At 45.7% G+C, this 24,181-nt stretch overlaps 2 protein-coding genes across 2 annotated transcripts in view; both read left to right on the top strand.

The window, feature by feature from the left end:
• LOC128826026 (group IIF secretory phospholipase A2-like) overlaps window positions 1-24,181 on the top strand; it is a 218,685-nt gene that overhangs the window by 127,832 nt on the left and 66,672 nt on the right. The gene's annotated exons all lie outside the window — the stretch shown is intronic.
• OTUD3 (OTU deubiquitinase 3) lies at window positions 7,131-22,223 on the top strand. Its single transcript, XM_054009026.1, has 8 exons — window positions 7,131-7,409; window positions 9,707-9,855; window positions 10,899-11,011; window positions 14,563-14,685; window positions 15,463-15,588; window positions 16,349-16,445; window positions 17,240-17,427; window positions 18,498-22,223. The coding sequence occupies exons 1-8, from the start codon at window positions 7,189-7,191 to the stop codon at window positions 18,672-18,674; spliced, it is 1,194 nt and encodes a 397-aa protein (XP_053865001.1). The 5' UTR covers window positions 7,131-7,188; the 3' UTR covers window positions 18,675-22,223.

Genomic DNA, 24,181 nt, shown 5'->3' on the forward strand with positions numbered 1-24,181 from the left:
GCAATACCATACCATGCTTACTTCTTACGTCTTACTTCTGCGCTGCTGCCTTCAGAGCTAGGCGCCCCGGAGAGTGGCAGCTGCAGGCCAAGGGCCCAGCTCTGAAGGCAACAGCGCAGAAGTAAGGGTGGCAATACCGTGACCCCCCTACAATAATCTTGTGACACACACAACCCCAATCCATTTTTGGGTCAGGACCCCTACAATTTCAACACCGTGAAGTTTCAGATTTAAATAGCTGAAATCATGAATTTTACAATTTTTAAAATCCTATGACTGTGAAATTGACCAAAATAGACCGTGAATTTGGTAGGGCCCTATTGATAGTCCCCTGAGCTGCTTCTACTGTTCATGATACATTTCAAATGTTCTAACTTTGAGATAGGAGAATGATCACACCTTTCCTCAGACCTAACATGTTCCCCCGATCTTGGAAACAGGTATGTTTTGAAACAATATTTTTTTCGAGTGACGAGAGTAAACGACAGTTGTGTTGATTCCTCAACATGCCCCACAGTTTATTTTCTGTCTTAAGCAGCAAGTGAGAAGAGAGTGCAGCACAATTCTTTCTCCTAGGCTGCTGGAGATACCATCATGGTTTGTGGGATCCCAAACAATAATAATCTCACAAAGCCCCCAGAAGCATGGGACACGCCCCTTTGATCCTACTGCTGGGGATCTGGGAGTGGTGAAACTAGGCCATGAGTTACTGAGGCTATCGTGAGACACCCCATGTATTGCATCCCAGACAGGCCTAGGTCTTGTTTGTTGTTATGGCTGGACCTTTTGGCTACCCTTAAAAGGCAAGGAATTTATTACACTGACAAAGAAAAAGAGGGTATTGATGATGGAGATCAGCATAGAAATAAAGCCACACTATCAGACTCATTCAACTTGCTGGACAAGAACTGAAAATCCACATAGACACATTGTCGCAGGGCTTTTCCCTAGTTTCCAACCACTTGCAGCCACGCCCTGTCTTCTTTAAAAAGGTCTATTTACTTAACACAGGCAAATAAAGTAACAGCAACCAGTCTTTTAACTCACTCCTTTGCTCTCAGGCTTCAAGGTCACCCCTCGCAGGGGTTTCTGGTGCCCTTGTTCCTGGCAGCTTCCCTTTCTAGTATTTCCTGCCCTCTGGCAGTCCTTTATAGGCATGAGTGTAGCCCAGCCCCCTGTAACTGGCTGGATTTGGCTCCCTTTCGCTGACACAGGGGAGCCAGGCCCAGTTTTACACACAGTCACAAGTGGCCACCTTAGCTTGCCCCATCGGTCCTGCTCTGGGGCAGGACTACGTGACTGAGCTTAGGCAGCATATTTGTAATGCTCATTCCGAGGGAATCGACTCACTTTTTCTGCCTCAATGTCCTTTTCTACCATTCTGAGCATTTCCCAGGGGGGGCCCTCAGACAATGTCATTTCAATCAACTTCCCAGACAAAGGGAACTAGAAATTAATCAGCTGTCAATTCATCTGGAATGCAGCGGTCCTGAAAACAGCAGGCAAATCCCGCTAAGGTCATCACAGTTCTAATAAGAAAACAGGGCAATAAATAAAGTGCAGAGTCCAGGGGTGATAAATAAATGGAACATGAGTTATTGATGTAGGGACAGCACATGATTGCACTGGTAGTGGATGGCCAGATGGTCTTTGAACCAGTTGTCACTGACAAGGGTGGGAAGGATATTTTATGGTCGGAGTGCTGTTTGCTCTCAGCAGACTGAAAGAGGTCCTGATCACTCTATTTCACGATGGTAAACCTAACAGATGAAGGTCCTCCCTGCCTTTCATACTTCACAGCACCACCCACACACACACTCTGAGATCACCCCAAAATGCTGCACCCCTACCAGCCCATTATCTTGTCTTACCTGTGGGCCAAAAGATCATACTTTCAAGTGCCATACCAGGAGTTGAACTCACCACTTACATCACACTATTGTACAGTAATAGCCCCAGACCTTGCAATCTCACAGATATCATGGTAAACTGTATTGGGGCTATTTCTGCAGAATGCCATCATACTTTCCTATAAAGTAAAGCTTGCTGTGCAGGGTCAGTACCCAGAGTACAGGGTCAGAAGTTCTGTCGATTGGATGAGAATGGAGGCCATATTTTTTCAACTAGGAAAAGCATAAATTAATAACCCCCCCGAAACCTGACGGCCATTTATCCCTGAGGTAGAATGAGCAAAAATGGGTAGAGAAAGGAATGGAGAGAAGAGGGAGAAGGGGACAGAGCTGTGTGAATAATTGATTGTTTGGTTCACAGCCAATTCTGAACAATAAATAAAATAGTTCAGTTCAAACCCAACCCATTTCTTTGGCAGGGGGGAGGATTTTCAGTGAATCAAATCAGAAAATTTTTGGTTTGGGCATTTTTAATAAAAGCAAAAGAAACGAGAGACCACATTCACAAGAGCCAGAGAAGAAGGAAAACAAGGTGGTGGGTGTCCTTCTACAGGTCTCCCATGTCCCTGGTGAGTACACTATTCCCTAGGCTAGAGGAGCATCTCCATCTCCTGTGTTTTTGTGACTGATGCCAAATTCCCTTGTGACTCTAGCCCCCCAAAATGTTTCATTTTGATAATGTTGACATGGTTCTTTTGACATTTCTGATTTTTTTTTTCATTTCAACACAAATTGGTGAAACGTTTTAGCTGACCCGAATCTGCCAACCCCCCCCCCCAAAAACAAAAAAACAGTTTTGTCTGAAAAATTGTACCCACTTCTAGAAGAGAGCTGGGAGAGGAGAATGAAGGAGGCCTTAGGGGGCCTGATCCAAAGCTCAGTGAAGTCAATGGGAGTCCTCTTGACTTCGCTGAATTTCAGATCAGGCCCATGGAGACTGGCAAAGTAGAGCATTATCTGGGGGGTGGAAGCGTGGTCAAAGGGACAGAAACAAAGGAGAGAGTGGAAAGAGAAAGAGAGGGAATTAGACAAAGAAAGGAAAGGAAGCAAGAAAGAGAAAAGAGGAGCTGGAGAGCTTGATGTAAATGAATATTCATCAGGAACTAAACAGAATAAAAAAGTAGCAGGTTTCTCTCTGGTCCCCTAAGCGGGAGAATCTTGGGGACTGAGCTGTGGCTTGGCCGCCTCCTTTGTCCTTGTGTTTTTATCATCTCCTTGACCTTTTCTACGGCATTAAAGGCTGCACAGCAGCCATCAATACTTCCTGGGGAACTCCACTGAGAATGTTACAGCATGATAAGGTAGATTGTCTATCAAAAATCATGCCTTTGTCGCCCACAGTTCCTAACAGGGATTATAAAAGCTCTAGAGATGCCCTAAAAAGCCTCTGCTTTCACATACTGTACTCAGTAGTTTGAATTTTGTGGTGCAGTTCAAGATGATCCATGGAGAGTTAGATGTCAAACTACAGGAAGCTTTCTTTATCAAACCCTCTTCCAGAAAAGACAGCTAGTTTTCTAGCTGAGAAAGCTTCCTGGAGTTATAGCTTTCTAGGGAAACAGAGAAATCCATCCTCTGTGACCTTTGGGATTCTGGCAAGAGACACAATCATTGTTCTGGTATTTCTGGCCCACTTCCTAATTTTGGGAGGAAGTTTTAGAGCATGGGTAAGGCTTATAAGAATGATCTCTCAGGCAAGGATAACAATGGACAATGACCATGAGTTAATAAAATCCAGCCTCCCATCTTTCACTCAAAGGACTTTCGCTGCTGAACCTCCCCTCTTGAGCCTCTCTGAAGGGGGAACACTTGCAGAGCTAATCACAGGTTTCTGTGGTCCTGTGAGGAATAAGACATCTGAGGCTCCAGGCAGACAACAGCAACCCACATAGCACATTGGGGAGCGGCAAGGCTTTACGAATGAGCAGAATCCTAGGGTGCTTGTCACTAGAGGTCTACGATGTCAGCAGCTAATATGGAGCGTAGACTGGGGAGCAGATCTATGGAAGCTAAAGGTTGGTGGGATCACAAGAATACAGGTTAGTTTGCTGGGAGGACATTGGCTCAGAGCAGGGCCCTCCAAAGTGTGTGCATGGGGTGGCAATCGATAACAAAACAAAAAACTCTTAGGGGGAGGCTTCACTAGTTGGAGAGGAGGCTGCACTTTGTTGATATTGTGATAACTGGGCCTACACATTTAGCCTAACTGTAAACTCAACTGGTGAAAAATGGGTAGAGGTTGATGAATTATCACAATGATTTGTTATAGAGAACTGTTTAAGAAAAGGTGGAGACAGAAAGACTGAATTGTTTTAAACAGAAAGGGCCAAATTATACCACTCAAGGACCGTGTTAAGACGATGACTGGTAAACAAGAGGAGCAGAGGACTGGAAATCAAGAAACCAAACTGGGGTGTTGGAAAATAGGCCTAATTGCTGGACAGAATAAAGCAAGGATGGATTATTCCACCCATCGCCTGTTTGGGCCCTTTAAAAGAGACTCTTGGGGAGAACACAACAAGAACTTTTACCATCAGCATAGCTGTGGTGGAAGGGTTGTTGCCATGACACCAGACCTTGGGTGCGGACACTTGATCTTCATCACTGTGTCAGTGACAACCCCCACATGATCAAGGCCGGCTCCAGCATTTCTGCCACCCCAAGCGCAAAAAAAAAAAAAGCCGCAATCGGCAGCGGCGGATCAGCAGCAGGTCCTTCGCTCCTAGAGGGAGTGAGGGACCTGCCGCCCCTCTCCTTGGCCGCCCCAAGCACCTGCTTGTTAAGCTGGTGCCTGGAGCCGGCCCTGCATGTGATACATGTGAGATCCTTCTCTGTCTTGCCCTCCCTCAAGTGCTCTTTTCTGCCCCGCATTGTCCTACTGTCCTATCTCTCTCAAGTTTTCACCTGATCCTGAAATCAGCTGTAATGCATCGCACCAGCATAGTGAGATGAGACGGACCACCCAGCTCTGCCCAGTCTGAGAAGGATCAGTGAATGAGAGGGACCTGACCAGACCAACAAGACGATGTCCCTGACCAGGGAGGCGAGTTGAAGTCCAAATTAAGAGCTGTCATGCCAACTGCCAGCCCAAAGCATCCCTCCATGACTGACCAGCTGCCTTGTATCCTGAGAACATCACAAAAGCAATATTTTCCCCATCTTTACTATTCTATCGCTTCTCTCCCTTCTGTGTCTGTCTTTTTTGTCTAAGGCACAAAAGTGACTTATTTTCAATTCAGAATTGAACAACAGAATTAATCCTTTCTCCCGCACCAAGAATGACTCTTTGATAGAATAAGAGGCTTCAATAAATATCCACTATATAGGACTTTGATAGGTTTTAAGTTTGTTTCGCACAATCAATTTCAGTATCAGTGCTCTTTACCTTGTTTTGATTCTTTTCCTTTTGTGTGTTTCAATCAATAAATTCTTAGTGTTTGGTCTGAATTTTATAGTGTGTTTGCCGCTGTATTAAGCAGGCTGAGGTCTCTGTAGCTCAAACTCTGGACCTTATTTAACACAGTTTTATGTGGGTCAGTGAATAGGTTAACACCTTTGGCCCATATATTATATCTAAATACAAGAGTGAATATCTGCTTGCTCACTAGGAAAGGGAAGAAGGATGCTTCCCTGCCACAGCTGTGCTTCCCTAGGCTCAGCTGTGCAAATTAAAAAAAAAACTAACTAGAAAAAAAAATCATTTATACCAACTGGCTCATGGACATAGAAAATGTTGAATTGGACTGTTAGGTTTCCAAGTCCATGGCCTCATACTTTAGTATGCACTCTGGATATTGCAACTAAATTGCACATGAGAGTTCTAGCTAGATTTTTTTAAATGTTGACTGTATATCAAAATGAATGCCACCAAAATGATGCTAACTATGTGCTTAATAAATACTCATGCCCTATGGGGTACTGTGAAGTTTAGTTAATATTTGTAAAACATATAAGAAGGGATTTTCAAGGTACAATTTCATACTTACCCAACTTGTGCACATGTTTTGGGAGTTGTTCAGGTGTAAAATAGCTACTTGAAAAAGCTGGTCCTAAAATGCAGTGTTCCATTGTTATTAACTAATGCTGATGCTGCAATAAGGGCCTGATTCACAGCCCACTGAAATAACCGCTTGCTGAACATGATGACAATAAACAGCATTTTATTGGTAGAAATAAAATTCTTAAGGTGGGACTTTGTATTTACCTCCATACCAACTCAGCTATCCACAACTCTCATCTCACACCCTGCATCTAACTCTTAACATCCCTATATCATGGGATCACACCACAAACTGTGTTATTCTGCTGCCATCTCATGGACAGTTTGCATTCAAATCTCTCTCTCACATGGATTTCATTAATCTGTTATTCTATCAAACTATGCTTTGTGGCAATAGTTTAGGTATGAAATAGAGGCTAATAGCCAGGTCTGCAAAGTGGTTCATGCTATATGATCATAACTGCAAAAGGAGATCAGGAGGGGAAGAACTCCAACACCCACCTGAAGAAAGGTATCAAAACAGGTGGCAACTATGGATACCTAGAGCAGCAAAGGGAGGTGCAGTGGACAGAGGCTTGCATCAAGAGTCCTTATCTACAGTCTAGCCAGGCAGATGGACTCCTGTGAAAAGAAGCCCAGTAGTGACTAAGAGTGAAAGAAGAGAGTGGATTTGAAATTATTTCCTTCAAGAAGATAAAGAATTAAGGAATAATGATATTGAATTATTTTTGCCTCCCATTTTCTTTCCCACCCCTGCCCCAACCAGGCTCAGCGTCCCCCACCCCTTCCTTACTCCACAATTTCATCCTTCCCCTCTTGTCACACCAATCAGGCTCAGTCTCCCCTTCTCCCCCGACCCAGGCTCACATTTCTCTTCCTCCTTTCCCAAGTTCAGCCCTCCTCTCCCGCTTCTCTCCCCACACTCCCCCAGGCCCAGCTTCTCCACCCCCTACCCTCAAGGCTCAGGCTCCTCTCGCTCTCTGAAGCTTATTCCCCCTTTCGCACCGGGCTCGGCCTCTTCCCTTCCCCCACACTCAGCCTCCTGTCCTTTCTCCCAGATCAGCCTTCAAGATGGCGGACCGCATTGGCCACGGTTGGGGAAGAGCCGCTCTGGCCCCTCTTGGGCCCGCTCTATGGTACTACCGGTAGACAGGCGGTCACGTGACAGCGGCGGAAAGAAGCCGGCGAGGGAGGTGGCGTTCCGGCGCAGGCGCAGTACGCACAGCAGCCGGTGTAGCGGTGCAGGTAGCGTTGGGGGCTTGGGGCAGTAGCCGGGTCATGTCCCGCAGGCAGGCGGCCAAGGCGCGGCCTGGGGGCGGGGGCAAGAAGGCGGAGTTGGAGCGGAAGCGGGACGAGCGGGCGGCCCGCCGGGCGCTGGCCAAGGAGCGCAGGAACCGGGTGCCCCCGGAGGACGGCGGCGACGCGGCCCAGGAGTTCGTGAGCTTCGGCAACCAGCTGCAGGCGCTGGGCCTCAAGCTGCGCGAGGTGCCGGGCGACGGGTGAGCGCGCGGAGGCGAGGCCACGCCCCCTGCCGGCCCCCCCTCCCTCCCGTGCCACGCCCCCCTGCTGGCCCCCCCCCCCGTGCCACGCCCCTCTCCCGGGCCCCTCTCCCACACTACGCCCCCTCCCTCCCGTGCCACACCCCCCTGCCGGGACCCCCTCCCACACTACGCCCCCTCCCTCCCGTGCCACGCCCCCCTGCCGGGCCCCTCTCCCACACTACGCCCCCTCCCTCCCGTGCCACACCCCCCTGCCGGGCCCCTCTCCCACACTACGCCCCCTCCCTCCCGTGCCACGCCCCCCTGCCGGGACCCCCTCCCACACTACGCCCCCTCCCTCCCGTGCCACGCCCCCCTGCCGGGACCCCCTCCCTCCCGTGCCACACCCGTCTCCCGGGCCCCCCTCCCACACTACGCCCCCTCCCTCCCGTGCCGCGCCCCCCCCTCCCGGGCACCCAGCTCCGCCCCCCAGCGCTGGGCACACGGCCCTGGGGGTGCAATCCAGGCCTGCGGCTCCTGCTGTCCTGTGCACACAGCCCTGCCCCTGGACCCAGGTACCAGCCCCCAAACCACTCACCTGTCCCTGGGCAGCCTGCCCCAGCCATCCAGCTCCTCTGCACCGCACACTAGCTCCAGGCTCGCAGCCCCCTTTGGCACTCAGTTCTGCCCCAGGCACTCCTGCCACCCATGTGCCTCCACGTGGTTCATGTACTGTCCACAAACAACGCTGAAAATGACTCGGACTTGCTTCGATTCTGCAGCCTTGTAGGAAGTGTTAATACAGCTTGTCTAGAGGCTGAGGATTGAGGGAGGGTGTGTGTAGGCTGCCTTGTAGAACTATTGGGTCACAGTCTATCCCCTTGATTATAATAGGATAAGTCACTTTTGCAACTGTGAAACTGGCAAGAATCTTGCCAATTTCACTTTACAGTTTCTTGTTTTTTTTTTAGAAAGCTTTGAGCTGCAGCAGAGGCAAAGGAGTTAAGTCAAAGGAGAGAGCCCCCAAAAATCCAAGCTGAGGCAGGGGTACAAGTGTGGAGACACCCCAAAAATCAGAAGCACTGGGGTAGGGGTTGGGGGAGCGTTCCTTCCTTCTAGCATCCATAGGAGTCCTTTGTCTGGGGAGGGCAGCCTTCATATTTATCAGGTTTTTATTGGCTAGAGGGAGATCTGGAAGATGGAGGCCCCTGAACCAGGGTCCCAGGACATCACAGGCCTTGGCTACACTCAGGACTTCCCAGCGCTGCCGCAGCAGTGCTGTGAAGCGCGAGTGTAGTCGCTCTGTAAGTACTCCACCTCTCCGAGGGGAATAGCGTGCAGCGCTGCGAGCGAGCGTGCAGTGCTGCAGGCTCTGATTACACTGACGCTTTACAGCGCTGTACTCGCTGCGCGGGGGGGGGGGCGTTTTCACACCCCTGAGCGCAGCAAGTTGCAGCGCTGTACAGCACCAGTGTAGCCAAGGCCACAGTGGTGGGAATCTCAGCCTCCTTTTCTGTTCCAGCAGGTGGAGATTAGGTTTTCAGTGGTGGACTGACCCTCATATTTTATATTGGCCTGTGCCTGTTAGGTGTCTCATTGACTTTTTAATCTCTGGTATGTTCCCATCAGTCTTGCTACCTGTATTTTGAATAGCAGTCGAATGCTCTCTAGCCTGATAAATAGTTCAGTTTTTATAACTTATACATATATATATATATGCTAAAGACACAATGTCACAATATGTACTTGATTGAGGTGGGCAGGTTGAGTGACTCAACCCCTTAAAGAGATTATCATGTTAGAGAACATTCAAATTCTTTAAAATATACCTATAGTTATCCCTTAATGCAGTAGTCACCCCCTCCCCAAAGGGTTAACAGAATAGTTGACTGTGTGGAGAGTGTCACTATTCAATAACTTGCTCTTTGTAGCATCCCATCTTCTTTCTTGGTTGGGATTTTTGAAGAGATTTAAAGGAATTAGGTGCCCAAATCCCCCTGATTTCAAGGACAGTTGTTGGCCCATGAGAGACTAGTCAGTGGTTCTTAGTGGATAGGTGTCTATTTCACTAAAAGCAGTACACTGTTGCTGCTAGTAGGTAAACACTTTCAGTTGCAGCAGAGATGCTGAGCATTGAGTGAGCATGGAGGTTGTGTTCCTCTCACTACAGGCCTGACGTGCAGGGAAGCTTACTTTCCTGCTGCCATGACTGCAGTGTTCCTATCTGTAAATCACAGACTTCAGCATTAATTGGGTATCTTTCACCAATGTTAAATACATGTCCGACAGATTTATTTGAAGTGTTTGTCTTTCTACAGCAACTGTTTGTTCCGGGCCCTTGGTGACCAGCTTGAGGGGCACTCCAGAAACCACCTCAAATACCGCCAGGAAACAGTGGATTACATGATAAAGCAGAGGGAGGATTTTGAACCATTTGTTGAGGATGATGTTCCCTTTGAGAGACATGGTACGGAAACCGTGGGATGCTGGCAGAAGGAGTTATTGTGTAATTAATCCCCTAGCCAAACCTCTCGCCCTTCCATTTCCCCATCCCAAAGCTACCTTAGAGTAGCTATTCATTCTTCAGATGCAATGTGTAGATACTAAAGAGTTTTCCACCAAAAAGGCGTTAGGGGAGGGTGGGAGGCCAGGAACGTGAGCTGCTAACTGGTCTTGGTATGTGCCCAAATATGGGAGCAGTTTGGAGAGGCAAAAGAAGCCTAAGGGTATATCTACACTGTAGCACTGAGGTGTAATTCCCAGGTCAGGTAGATGTACGTGTGGCTGCAGTGGCATGGGTGGTGGCTTAGGCTAGCTGCCCACATGCGTACCGAGGATCTTGGACTGGGTTGTACTCAGGCAGCTAGCCCAAGCCGCTGCCTGTGCTCTCGGGGCCACACTGCTATTTTTAATGTGCTTGCTTGATCAGAGCTAGTACATGTATGTCTACCCTAGTTGAGAATTGCACCCTCCATCTGCAATGTAGACTCATTGTGAGTTAGGTGCCCGACTCCCATTGAGTTTTAGTGAGTGAGTGCCCTCGCAACTCTTTGGGTTCCTCTGAAAAATCTCACCCTAAGCAGCTTAGTTTTAGTAGGACTTCAGATTAAGTGGAAGCCTTGCCCGATAACATTATATAATGCTAACTCTAGATAAGAGCAAAACCAGAGCCTTATCTAGATTTTGCTATAAGAGCCTGGAGAAACCCCTAAGTAACACACAGGTGATACAGGAAGCGGGTTTAGTGATTCAGTACATGGCATGCTTCTTTCTGAGTTACTGCTGAGCTGACAACCTCACATATGTTAGGGGAGACTGTTGTGGTAGAAGCATTTTCTATGGTGATTAAAGACCCTCTTAATCTTTATGTCCAAATTCCAACATGAATAATCACATTCGTCTGTCAGGCTTGTTGAGGTGTGGTTCTCTTTAGCCACCAGTGTTTCTGTAGGTGTCAAATCCAAATCTCTAACCTCTTCTGTATCCATTCTGAATTTTTTTTTTTTTTAGTTGCCAATTTGGCGAAGCCTGGTACATTTGCTGGCAATGATGCTATTGTGGCATTTGCAAGGAACAATCAAATGAATGTGGTTATTCATCAGCTCAATGCCCCTTTGTGGCAGGTAAGACTCAACACTGAACTTTCCTATCTTGGTCTGGGTTCCTGCTGACTAATACGGATGGTGTTAAATTTGCTGTGTTTTTTTGTTTGTTTGTTTGTTTTTAAATTACTCTTGGCTAGGTTTTGGTATGATGCTGAGTGGCTCTTTGCTTCCCCCTCCCTCCTGCAAAGTTTCTCCCAAAACATAAGCAAGGAGGAGGGGGATAAGACACTGTAATTTAGGCTAATAAACAGCTATTGAATATCTGAAACTTAAGCATGTCAGGCCAGATCATCTTGTGTAAACTGACATCTCCATTGAGGTGACACTTACAGCACCTGAGGATCAGGCATATGTGTAGAATGACTGTCGATATTAGATTGAGTTAAGGTTGGGGAAGGTTCTTGGCGCTGACATGCGTTAGGAGTTAAAAATAAGTGTGGTAAGGCTGTCAACTTAACGTAGGAGTGGGTGTTGTGGCGGGGCCCTTGGATGCCTTGTGTGTGTGTGTGAAGCTCCATCAGTCGGTGTTTTGGGGAAGTGCAGACTGAGTTAGTGTTTTTGTGGGTGACATGGAGGGGATAGAACCGTAAACTTCTTGCAGTAACTCTGCAGGCCAAATTAGCATTGGCCAGAGCAGTATTGGGTTAGCTACATGGACATAGAACTTCTGGGATGTGCAGAAATCAGTCGGGTTGATCCCCTGTGTGAATTCTCTATATTTCCTAAGGTGTCCCCTATTTAACTACTACTGAACTGCTTTGAAAGCTACTGCTGTTTTACTGAAATCAATGAATTGTTAGGATGTACCATGTGCTGTGTATTTGCACTTGCCACGTTTGCTAGCGGGATTTTGAGTGACATTCAGGTAAATGTCACCAGCATGAGAACGTGGACTATGCAGGGACTGAGATGTTTGAGAGCTTGTTGTTAGCTTGCCTCAATCTTCTGTAATACAACAGCAAGCATATCTGTTAACCATTTCCCTTGGGAGGTTGGCAAAGTCTGAGATGACAGAAGAATGAGCTATCTCTAGGGATTCTCATAGTGAATGAATCCGTACTGAACCTTCCCTCTCTGTATTCAGAGGAGCAGCATGTGAGCGTGCATCTTCAGTCCTGGATCATTCATCTGTGTCTCTGTGCTTTAGTGAGGTGGATATAAAGGAGTAGCTCTTTAGTACAACATTTAGTAGCCCAAATAGTACAACAAAATGCATAGATTAGGTCTACTGAGGAGTCAGAACACTTACCAGTTGGAAGGTCTAACTGGCATTTTAAATGCACCCCAGCATGCTGTAAAGTAAACTGTTGAATGGATTTCAGAACCAGAAAAGTGTATTTAGAGTTTAGATGACCCTACATAAGTTAGGTAGCTAACCCACCCATTCTAAAGAAAAAGCATTCTTCTACTATGCTAAATTAGCTAGTTACGAATCCAGCAAGAATAATGCTCATAACTCTGAGGTTCTACCATAGCTGAACTGACCAGTCAACCACAGCCCTCATTTGGAACCAGAAGTAACAATCAGGCAGCAGCAGAGACCAAATAAACAAATACAGTACAGTGCTGTGTTAAATGTAAACGACTAAAAAAAAAAATAGGAAAGCAGTATTGTTCTTCTGCATAATAAAGTTTCAAAGCTGTGTTAAGTCAATGTTCTTTCAAAAGTTTACAACTGAACTATAATGTTTTGTTCAGAGTTATGAACATTTCAGAGTTACAAACAACCTCCATTCCCGAGGTCTTTGTAACTCTGAGGTTCTACTGTACTTGGTTTCTCAGAGCATGTAGAGGCAACCACTACGCAGGAGTTCATGGATTTGATATGCAGGTTATTGTTTTGAGCTGGATGTGCAAGTTGATGTGGTCACTCTTATCAGTACATCATGTATTACCTCAACAATTACTGCCTGAGTGTTCCCTCATTCATGGACCATTTTCAATGCCCTTATGATGAGATTCCTTGTCTTGTGTGGCTGAATGTAGTGCTGATGAAAGGTGCTAGTTGACAGCCCTGGTGATGGAAGTTCTACCACAGAACAAGTATTTTGGGGCAGCCGTGTAGATCTCTTCCCTACAACTGCCATTGTGCCTCAGAGAGACTGTCTTTAGGGGAGTTTATTTTCCATGCTTCACCTGGTCTCAGCAATAGAACCAGATGGGGGTTGACTTGTAAGAGAGCCACCTTAAGCACAAAGCAACCAACCTGAGAAACCCTGGTAGAGCAAGTGCTTAATGCCTCCCACTCTTATTTCTCAATCATTTTTGTCCTGCTCCGAAGCCTAGTGAAGTCACTGGACATCTTTCCATTGACACTATTGGGATTTGGATCAGCCCCCTTGATTTATTTGGAAAAAATGCTTTTTGAGATGCCTATTACACATGGAATTACCGGGTTTGCTTTGTGCCTAATGATGCCTTTGCCATTCTCCTTTGGCTTAAGGTGCTTTCATTAACAAGGTCTATTTACAGTACAAATTAGCACCCTAACTGTTTCCTGAATAAAGGTGAGTTTTGATTACTTTCTGCATATTGTCATGTTTCCTGTAGCAAAACTCTATTTACAGCCCCACTGCGTCAGCAGGAAGCTTCCCTTTTGTTAGGTAGAGTTTGTCCATGTTTTCCTATCAGGATGCCCTCTTGGAACTGCAGGATCTGTAGCCATTCACCCTCCTGCAAAGGAATGTAGAAGTAAAGCTAGCGAAGCTTAATCTTGTTGCCGTCCGGCATGTTGACCAACTTAAAAATAATGGAATGTGAATGGGGAGGTAAATGAAAAGTTGTTGAATTGGTGACTTGGAGGTTAACAGTTGTTAAAAGAAATAAATGGAGGACACTTGTTTGAGATCTCAAATCCTTAACAGGACAGATGTATACTTCAGCTACAGATATAGTCTAAAGGAGAGCAGGAAAATGCTCTTAGTTGCTTTCAGAAACGTGGAGGGGTAAGATTCTTTGTGCTGCTTTGGGTATTGGCCATCTGGTTTGGCAGGTAAGTAAAGGAGGAGCTGACTTACAAATATTCAGTTATGAAAATGGGTCTGATTCTCTGCATTCCACTTCAGAGTTGGGATCTTAAACATCTTTTATGTAAAAAAGTTTAAGTAACTTAAAATATCAGGGTGCCTACCTATACTTAGAGCTGGAGTTATTCTAGCAGCTGTTACATCCATAGATGCGGCTAATTCCCAGGCTAGGTGTCTTTTCTACAGATATTGCTAAGCTTTGGCTGGGACAAATGAAAACTTTGGTTTTCTTTAATGTTTTCCAGCCCTGCTCTAGTATTAAAGAGCAAATTGACCAGCACTGCATTTGTAAAGTCATAAGAATCAAGCAGCTGACGTGGCTTCCTAGCACTATAGCTTGCATATTATGGATATTATTTTAGGTCCATCTGGATTACTGGCTATAGATGTTCCTTAGTTAAAGGTCTTAGCTATCTAGGTAGTTTCCTAGGTCAATGTTTTGTATTAATCTTAAGCACTGCTTGTAAAAAATTCAAATGTTCTTCAGAATGTAAAGTTGATTCAATTCCAAGACCTCTTTGGGAATCTCTCCATCTTCCTCAGATTCGAGGCACGGATAAAAGCAACGCAAGGGAACTTCACATTGCCTATCGGTATGGAGAGCACTACGATAGCGTGCGGAGAATAAATGACAACTCTGAAGCTCCCGCACATCTTCAAACAGAGGTCGGTGATGACAGAACGACCTCCTCTGGTCTGGTGTGGGCATCAAACCAGAGTCTGGGTCTCCAGTTTCTGCCAGCTCGATTTGATTGAATGTGTCAAAAGTGGTAGTCAATGAGACAGTGCCGCGTGTGCGGCATTGAAGACCGTGTTGATGTTGAGCATTGGGGACATAAATATCCCTCGGTCATTATAGTTGGTGATGTCCACTTAGCAGGCGGTTGGAGAAAGTTTCTACCTTTACAGGACTGGGATGCGGGAACTACTGAATTCTAGTCCTGGCTCTGATCAGTGCTGAGGGCCCAAATGTCCTTGAACCTCGTAGACATGTGATGTGCATGCACCTCCAATGTAAAAAACCAAGCGGGGAGATGAAGGTGAAACAGCCTCACTCCTGAGCCATCACTGTCCCTCATTAACTATGGAGGGTTAGAGTGAGCTGTCCTGGAGTCACGGTGCATTCATTTGTACAACATGCAACTTGTAAGTGAGGTTAAGTCCTTGAAATTTTCTTTTATGAAGTCTGCTTGCTATACATAATCCTATAGCATCAGAAGCTTTTCACCATATAATGCAAGACTCGAGCAACAGTGGAAAATTATCCAATTTGGTTTTTTTAAATAAAGGACACCCCAGGCAAAGGTATTTAATTCTCTAGCCAAGTTCAATGGTCAGCACTAGGTTTCCTTTGTCATGTCTTGAAATGACAGTATCTTCATATGCTATGGGACCCTGGTTTGACCCAGGCTGGTCCTTTTCCTGGTTTCCTTGTCACTGCAGATGCTGTGTAGAAATGAATCTAATAAGAGGGAGAAAATCAAGCCACAGAAGGAGGAATCTGAAGAGGAGTTACATGATGAAGTGGAAGATGCTGTACAAAAAGTCTGTAATGCAACCGGGTGTTCGGTCAGTATTTAGTCTAGTCTTCATTCGGAGTGATGCACACAATGAAGGGCACCTCTTATTACATGAAAGTTGACCTGCAAATGATTCGTGGGCTGATGCTGATGAACAGTTTCAGCATCAGAGCTGCAAGTCACTGGTCAGGGCTTACAAGGGATATGCTTCATAATACAGGTACGTTAGTGACAGAGGAAGTGTATTTCAGGAATGACTAGATTTGTGGGTTTTTGCGTGTCCAGCTTGAGGGCCCTTGAAGGTGCCAGATTTTCAGAAAGCGCGGAGCATCCAGTCTCTGAAATTTGGGCCCTTTAAGGTATCATAAGGTGGGCACCCAAAATCCCTAGTCACTTTGGCCATCATTGTTAAATTGCTGTAATTAGCCGCTGTACTGTCCCTGTAGATTGTCATCTGTATTATAGTAGTTTCTAGGGGCCAACCAAGAATCGGGCTCTATAGTGCTGAGGTACATACAGACAGAGCAGGGACTCTCTCTAGTACGCTGAAGTGCTTTGATTATGCGGGCTATACCTTAGCACATCAGACTCATGTGCATGACTGTGCAGTCAACTGAGTTTTTTGATTCGGCTGCTGAGTTTAAATCAGATTTGTCACTTACTCTGCCCTACCGAAAACTAGAAACGTGTAAGTTTATAAGAATTCCCCAAACAAGATTTGCTTTTAACTAGAATGTATAGATAATTGTTTTAACAGGTCTGAGGGGTTCTAATCTATCCCCCGTATTAACATCTCTATTTGTGGCTAGGATGTTGATTTAATCATTCAGATTCTGGAAGTGAAGAACTACGATATTGATTCTGCGATATTTGCTGTTCTCCAAGTGAACGAAGTGAAAAGAATCTGTAAGTAAATGGAGGATTTTTTAAAATACTCTTGTTTCTGAAAAATGCTGGCAGGAGGGCACTGGAGACAGAGGTGCTCTCCTTATCCACATGACAGGGATAGCACTGGCCGTAGCAGTGCAAGCTTCTCCTCAGCTGTCCCACCAGGGTGCCCCCGCCCTAGGTTAAAAGGATCACCTGTGCGGGGATGAGGTTAAACTTCTACTCCGATCAATGCTTGGTGACTCGGCTGAGGCTTCCAGTGTGGTGCCATCTGTGAAGCTGGTTTCAGTGACTATGCTAGGAACTCGAGTGAGCCCACCAACTGATTTCCTCCAGGTCAGCGAGCAGCTAGCCCCAACCAACCTGTGCTGATGACTTAACATTTACAAGGCTCCACTTCAGATTACGATGTCATTCAATCCCTCAAACAAATGGATTTTCAGTGTTTACTAATTGATCTAATTGATTCTAAACCTGCAATTCACTCAGGCCTCTGGTGTCCCGTCACCTGAGACGTTTAGGTCCTGAGGATCTCTTCCCCACAAAGTTAATAAAAGCCTGCTACTGAAAGGCAACAAGGGTCAAGTGCATTCTTGTACATATGGTCCTCTTTTGAACCTTGCAATGGGTGTGAAATTTGAGGGGTCCAAAAAAATCTCTCTGGGCTACATAAACTGGTTACCATGAGCAGCCCCATATGCCACCCCCCAAAATTAAAACATTGCAGAAAGCTCATTGGGGGAACCCAGTGACATTCTGTAACCAAGAGATGGATTGTATCAGTGTCTGAGTGAAATCTCTTCCCTTGATAGATTCTGAAGAGGAATATGAAACCCAGGCCAAAAGTAAGAAGTCACAGAGCTCAGCTTTGTGGGAGGAGAATGGAAGTGGCACCAGAATCTTTGGAAATCAGGGATTGCATCAGGATGGAACAGAAAACAACAAGACACAGGCTAGTCCGGATGAAGAGAATCAAACCAACAAAAAACATTTCCCAAAGGTATCCCAAAGGGCTGGGAGCAGGTCAGCTGTAGGTTCAGTGGAACTCTGACATTCTGGTGAACTCCTTGATTAAGATTTAATCCTAGAAACATTTTGCCCATGTATACAAACTTGCTGTATTGCTGCAAAAAATGCACTCCCTGAATTTGCTAGCTGTACTGCTGGGATCTGATCTGTGTCAGATCATGCTCTTCTGACAACGGGGAACAAGAATGTTACACTATCATGTGGCCTCTTGTTTCTCAAAACAAGAAGATGCTAAAATCCTGGGAGAGTGGCTGTGTGTGTCTGTTCAGGCCTCTGCTTTGTAACCTTGTGCTTTAATATCATCCCGTTTGCCTCCCTATGCTATAGAACACAACATATTCCTCCGTCTCTTGAGCAGGGCCTATGGGTAGGGCCCTACCAAATTCACGGACCATGAAATCTGGTCTCCCTCCATGAAGTCTGGTCTTTTGTGGGCTTTTATCCTACACTATACAGATTTCACAGGGGAGACCAGCGTTTCTCAAATTGGGAGTCCTGACCCAAAAGAGTTGCAGGTGGGGTCACAAGGTTATTTTAGGGGGATTGTAGTGTTGCCACCCTTACTTCTTCACTGCCTTCAGAGCTGGGTGGCCAGAGAGCAGTGGCTGTTGGTCAGGAGCCCAGCTCTGAAGGCAGAGCGGCTGCCAACAGCAGAGCAGAAGGAAGGATGGCATGGTATGGTATTGCCACCCTTACTGCTGCGCTGCTGCCTGCGGAGCTGGGCCCTCAGTCAGCAGCCACCGCTCTCCAGCCACCCAGCTCTGAAGGCAGCGCCGCCACCACCAGCAGCGCAGAAGTAAGGGGTAGTCGTACCACAACCCTCCCTACAATAACCTTGTGACCGCCCCCACAACTCCTTTTTGGGTCAAGACCCCTACAATTACAACACTGAGATTTCAGATTTAAATAGCTGAAATCATGAAATTTATGATTTTTTAAAATCCTATGCTCATGAAATTGACCAAAATGGACCGTGAATTTGGTAGGGTCCTACCTAGGGCTGTTTGAAGGTGTATTTACTGTTGGACTCTTCCTTTTAAGGTATCCAATAAACAAAGGAAGGAGCAGCAGCGGCTAGAGAAGAAGAAGCGGCAAGAAGAAAGGCACCGGCAGAAAGTCCTGGTCAGCAGGAGTAACAATGCAGATAACAACAGGAGCGAGACAGACTCGGATACACAAGTCACCCTGGTGAAGACCCTTGCAGCTCTGAACATATGACTGATGTATTGTGTGTTCTTTGATGGAATAGGTGAATGGCAAATAAGACTGATCAGGAAGGGCACTGAGCTTTCAGACAAAGCCATCTTCAAAGCAGATTCCCCAGCACCCCTCTATTTTTAAACAATGTTTCTATGGGGTTCTCTTAGCATATGCTAAGTTGTTTTTGGTTCTCCTGCTGTGGAAAGAACAACTTTTCAGTAACACTAAAGAACATCAGCCAAGCTTGTGAGGGATGGGCAATCAAGGTTAAGCAAAGTGAAAAGGTTGACACTTGTTTTTACTATCTTGAGACAGAATCTAGTCAACCTTGATCCATCACCCCACACACCTTGTGTGAATTTTGCTTGGAGGTGTCACAATATTACTGAAGTTAACTCTTACATTTTACTAAGCTTAAGCATGGAAGAGCTCTTATTTTAAATTACTGTGCAGGAACATTTTAACTGCTCCCAACTCAGGAACTCTTCTTTCTCTATTTAAATTAAAATAGATTAGGACAAAATTCCCAAATCTCTTTCAGAGCTAATCAGCCAAATGGTGTACCAGACATGTTAGATTCCTTTCCCTCCCCACTTGTAACTTATAGTCCAGATAGAGCTGCTCTTGCTTTTGTTGCACTAAGCCATATGCTAAATGCTGCTGACTATTAGAGGAGATAGGGATGGTTGGGTCTATGCTTGTTTTTTGCACAGAGAGGGTGAACTCTTAAGTCTGTAGATGCTCTGATCTGCTGGCAACTGAGTTCCCCTTCTGACAATGCTGCTCCAGTAATAATAGGGAGATGCCAATGTATTCCCGAGGTTGCCGGGTGGATTTGCCCAATCTGGTGAGGTTTAATAAGATGATCTTTTACCATAAGCAGGTGTAAGATTTCTGTTGTATAGTAACAAAGATGTGCTGGTGTTCGGACCATCCTCCACCTCGCTCCTGAGCATTAAGGGCTAGAGTCCAAAAAGGGAACTTGACTGTCTTTAATCTCCAAACTAAGTACCTGTAGCCAATGGATCAAAAATCCTGGGAACGAGCCTCCAAGAAGCACTGGGAGACCTGCCTGCTTTATTCCTCCTAAATCAAGCTTTTCCTAGCTTAAATTCTGCTTGGATAAGGTCACCAAGCACCACACAGTATGATTGATAAATAGAGTCTGAACTCTTTGCTGCTTTCCACAAAGATTAGGAGCCTGGCCTAAAAACTAGGGCCAAATTCCATAGTTCTTAACTTGATGATGTGAAGCATTGGACATCACTCAAGTGTTTGGACCTGTATCAAGCTTTAAAAAGTGAAGGATTGGGGGGAACCCTTACTCAGAATAAAGTCTAAGCAGAACATTTGAGTGAGATGAGCTTTGAAAAGTGATCCTAGATGTCTTAATCATCGTACATTGGTACTAGAACATGTGTAGACGTGAAACATACAAATGTCCTTTTGTCTTAATTGCCAAAGTCTTCGTTAGTGGTTCTTGGTTTCCTCTTCCTGTATATCAGTAAAATTTGAAGCACTAGAAGAAATGGTGCTCTGTTTGGTATGCTAGCAATATTAACGGTTGTAGGAGAAAAGTAAAACTGTGAACTCTGACCTTGGAGGATTGTTTGTCCATCCAATTCTGGATGCGGGGTAGGGAGAAAGTTGTTCTGAAAGAAAATCTAGCTACTAGATGAAGGTTGCTTCCACCATAAGCACAGAAGCTGCCTGACCCTGCAAAGTCCAATCTTGTTCTTAAAGAGATTAATTGGACTGGCTTTTTCACGTAGCACTACCAGATCTTTAGTGGGAGCGGAAGATACTTAACTATGGTATCTGAAACTGACTATGCAATAGAAAATGCTTTCATCTGTAAGTGTAAAGGAATTAAACAAGCTCTTATTGAACTGGACTGATTGTCTTGTTAAAGCACGCAACTTCACTCCAGCAAGCTGTGTCAAGAAATCCTATCTGTAGTAGTTGAGGGTCCCAAACTCTCCTGCCCTCTGTGGTACAGACTCTCTGGTCTGGCTGATGAAAATTCTCCTGCCTTTAAGATCTAGAACATGTCTGGCGGAGGATTTCCCTGTACTTTGTTCCTCCAGGAACTTGCTTTCGTGCCTGTTGGCTAAATGAGATGGCAGTTATCCTCTAGGTGGCAGGCTGTGAATAGCCTTCACAGGGAGAAGATCAGCAGGAGAATGAGCAGCGAATGAGTTGGGTTCATTCCCTTACAGCTTTTATTGTCAAGCTTTTTGGTATGGAGCCAACTGCTACATGGTATTGGGTGTCTTTGCACTGGGGTCATAGCTCAGTGATTTTCCCCTTGCCATCATACATTAGTGTCAGTTCCCACCCCTGTAGCAGAGTCCATCTCCATCCAAGAAGCTTGCTACTTGAGAATCCTCTGGTTTTATCAAGGTGGCTACTTTGTACAAAACTCATTGGGCTTAATGCTAGATGGGGACTTAAATAGCTCAGGATAGGCAGTGGTATATGGAGACTTCCAACTCTAGATCTCTCTGGATGCAGATACAGCTTTACCAATGGTGGTTGTTTAGTGGCCGAGATGAAATGAATAAGTTTGAGTCTGGCTAGAAAGATACTATCATCATGGGCACTTGGAGGCCTGGGACTGAATGAATATTGGTTACCTCTGGAGTCTGAGAGGTGCTCCTTCAAGAGACGTTTAGCAAACATTGTCCGAAGATTTTACTATGGCTGCTTGTGATGTACCTATTTGGATAGAGGGTTAGCTCAGCAGGTGCAAACTTGCATAGCTCCACTGACTTTGATGGCATTAAATTGGTAATGTAAACCAAGCCTATGTCTGTATAACTGTTGCTAGTTATACTGACCTACTCCCCACTGTAGACCATGCTATGGGCTTCTCCCATCAACATAGCTACCGCCTCTCAGGGAGGAGGAGTACCTCTGACAGGAGAGCTTCCCCATCGGCATAGGTAGCATCTTCATTATGCGCTACAGCACTGTAAGTGTAGACAAGCAATTCTTGCCAAACTATGCAGGTTGAGCATGTGGTCAATTGTTCCTTAATGCTACCAATCCAATACCTTCCTCCAGTAAACGTAAAGAGAAAACAACCCCCATAGCAGTTAAATTACATTGAAAGTAATAAACTCTTGGCTGGAGGTTGCACATGGTAAGTGCCAGGGAGGCTTCCCCTATCGTTAGCTGTGCACTAATTCTAGTTCCTTTCTGGTGATACCTTAACCCTCCTTGGAGAGCGGTCAATCCATCTGTTGACTTACCCGTGGTTTTACCTCATCTGCAGTGCCTGAATATTAGAAAAGTCACATGACCTGTAGCATTTGCATCCATAGTAACGCTCCAGATGTTCCTAATTTCCCTTGGAGTCTGTCGAAACTGAGTAGGGAATCTTCTCTTCCTTCCTACTTCAGAGCATTCTGTGGGGCTCCTGCCCCGGTCAAACCAAATGTCTGTCTCTTTTAATTGAATACTTAGTGCAATAGATGCTGCAAAGATGTGCCATGAACTATGAGAATGGATTTTTGTATATTGCTCAAGTACAGATTAAAGGCAAAATTTTCAGATTTACTAAAAGCTGGCTCACTTCGTTTTGTTGAGGAAGAATGTACTAGCCGACACACCCAAGCAATCGGATTCTCTCTGGTTCTGCTCTGGTCCCCATTACTGTAGTGTGGGAGTGTCTCAGTGTTCGCTGTATTTATCCTCAACACCCAGTGTGGTAGAGCAATGGTATTATCTCCATTTTACAGAGGAGGAACAGCCATCCAGAGACACTAAGTGACCAGCCCCGTGTGAGGCAAGCATGAACTGTGCAACACCAACTCTATTCAGGAGCTGGCTAGCTCCATTTTGCCACCCCTTCACGCAATGGTATTGTGCTACCTGTGTGTCTTAAACTACCCTTTAAGGGTCTGTCTACACTACCTGCTGGATCTGCGGGCAGTGATTGATCCAGCAGGGGTCGATTTATCGCTTCTAGTGTAGATGTGATAAATTGATCCCCGGGTGCTCTCCTGTCGACTCCTGTACTCTACCGCCGCGAGAGGCGCAGGCGGAGTCGATGGGGGAGCGGCAGGAGTCGACTCACCGCAGTGAAGACACTGTGGTGAGTAGGTCTAAATATGTCGACTTCAGCTACGTTATTCACGTAGCTGAAGTTGCGTAACTTGGATCGATTCTCTTCTCCCCCCCCCCCCCCCCTTCCCAGTGTAGACCAGGGCCAAGTTCTATGTGGTTTGAAAATTCTAAGCATTTCTGGGTGCTAACCTTAAAACAAATTACTCTTACACCGTAGATCCAGGAAATTATCTATGTCAAACATCCAAGATCTTCCTACATCTGCACCAGACCTGCTCAAAGACTACCACTAACGATCGTGGTTTACAAACCAATCTGTGAGTTACGTTACTTCATTCAGTGAAGATACCACAAACCAGTTACCAGTGAATGAAGGCAGGCCTGCCTTAGACAGCTAGCTGACGCCATATAACCAATAAACACTACTTTTAAAGAAGCTCAAAATGACTTCCCTGATGTTAATAATTTTGAAGATGCATAAGAAGCAGGGAAGTGCACCAAGCAAGACCCAGCTCCTCTGAGCAATAGTGAGGATGATGAACCCTGAGTTATCCCCAATTGCCAAGACAATGTGTCTGGGGAAGTGATTTGTGCCCTGTAGATGAATCCCAGCTGGTAAAAGCATTGTCCCCTTGAAATCTGGGCGGTTCTAAAGGGAGTCTAACCGAGTGTACCTGGCCTGTTTTCTGTACTACTCTGGTGGGTTTTTTAAATCATGAGTCTTCTAAAAATGGTTTTTCTCTTGTCTGTCGCTGTGCCAAAACCTACAGCCAGGTGAAGCTGCCCGGATACAAAGCACCGCCAACCACAAAGGAAAATGATAAATCACCTCTTTCTAATCTGTCTTTTCTACTCATTTGTTACTATAAGCAGCTACAAACTTTTCCTTAGTGGAGGTAAGGGGACTCCAGTATATGGGTAACTGCAGCATGTGTGTAATCCCATCCCTTTTAAGCACTTTGCTGAATCTGGACCATAAATCCAGCTTGTGTGACTTGCTTTCATTTATCCTCTTTTGTTTTTCTGTGCTGGTGCCTAAAATAAAAGAACTGGAGCCTCCCATCACGTATGCAACACTAGAAGGCAGTTCAGGATGAATCTTCTCTAGCAAGTGAGCCATCTAATCTTTCTCTGTGACAGTTGTTTGCAATTCCCATTAAGATGAAATTTAAGTACTCACTATAATGGGAGGAGCCCCCGTCCCTAAATTACAACGGAAAGCAAAGGCCCTTCAGTGGCTCTAGAAGCGTCTGTTCATTAGAAGGAAAAGTGAGCAAGTGGTTTAAGGGTAAGTCAATATGTTCAATTGAGGGGTAAGTTTGAGGGGCAGGTGGGTGGGAGATACATTAGTAGGTGCATCATTCCTGGAGAGGGTCTCTTTATGCTAACTAGAGGGGACTGTCCTAGCTTAGCTGGTGCATTTACAGTTTCACATTGATTTAATTCCTCAACAC

This window comes from Malaclemys terrapin, chromosome 19 (genome assembly GCF_027887155.1).
Source record: "Malaclemys terrapin pileata isolate rMalTer1 chromosome 19, rMalTer1.hap1, whole genome shotgun sequence".
NCBI lineage: Eukaryota > Metazoa > Chordata > Testudines > Emydidae > Malaclemys > Malaclemys terrapin.

What these genes read in the sequence shown, in the direction of transcription:
- OTUD3 (XM_054009026.1), top strand. Translation starts at nt 7,189, where the DNA reads ATGTCCCGCAGGCAGGCGGCCAAGGCGCGGCCTGGGGGCGGGGGCAAG. An exon ending in CCGCACATCTTCAAACAGAG is followed by an intron (nt 14,686 to 15,462) that starts GTCGGTGATGAC and finishes TTGTCACTGCAG; the next exon opens with ATGCTGTGTAGAAATGAATC. An exon ending in GTAATGCAACCGGGTGTTCG is followed by an intron (nt 15,589 to 16,348) that starts GTCAGTATTTAG and finishes ATTTGTGGCTAG; the next exon opens with GATGTTGATTTAATCATTCA.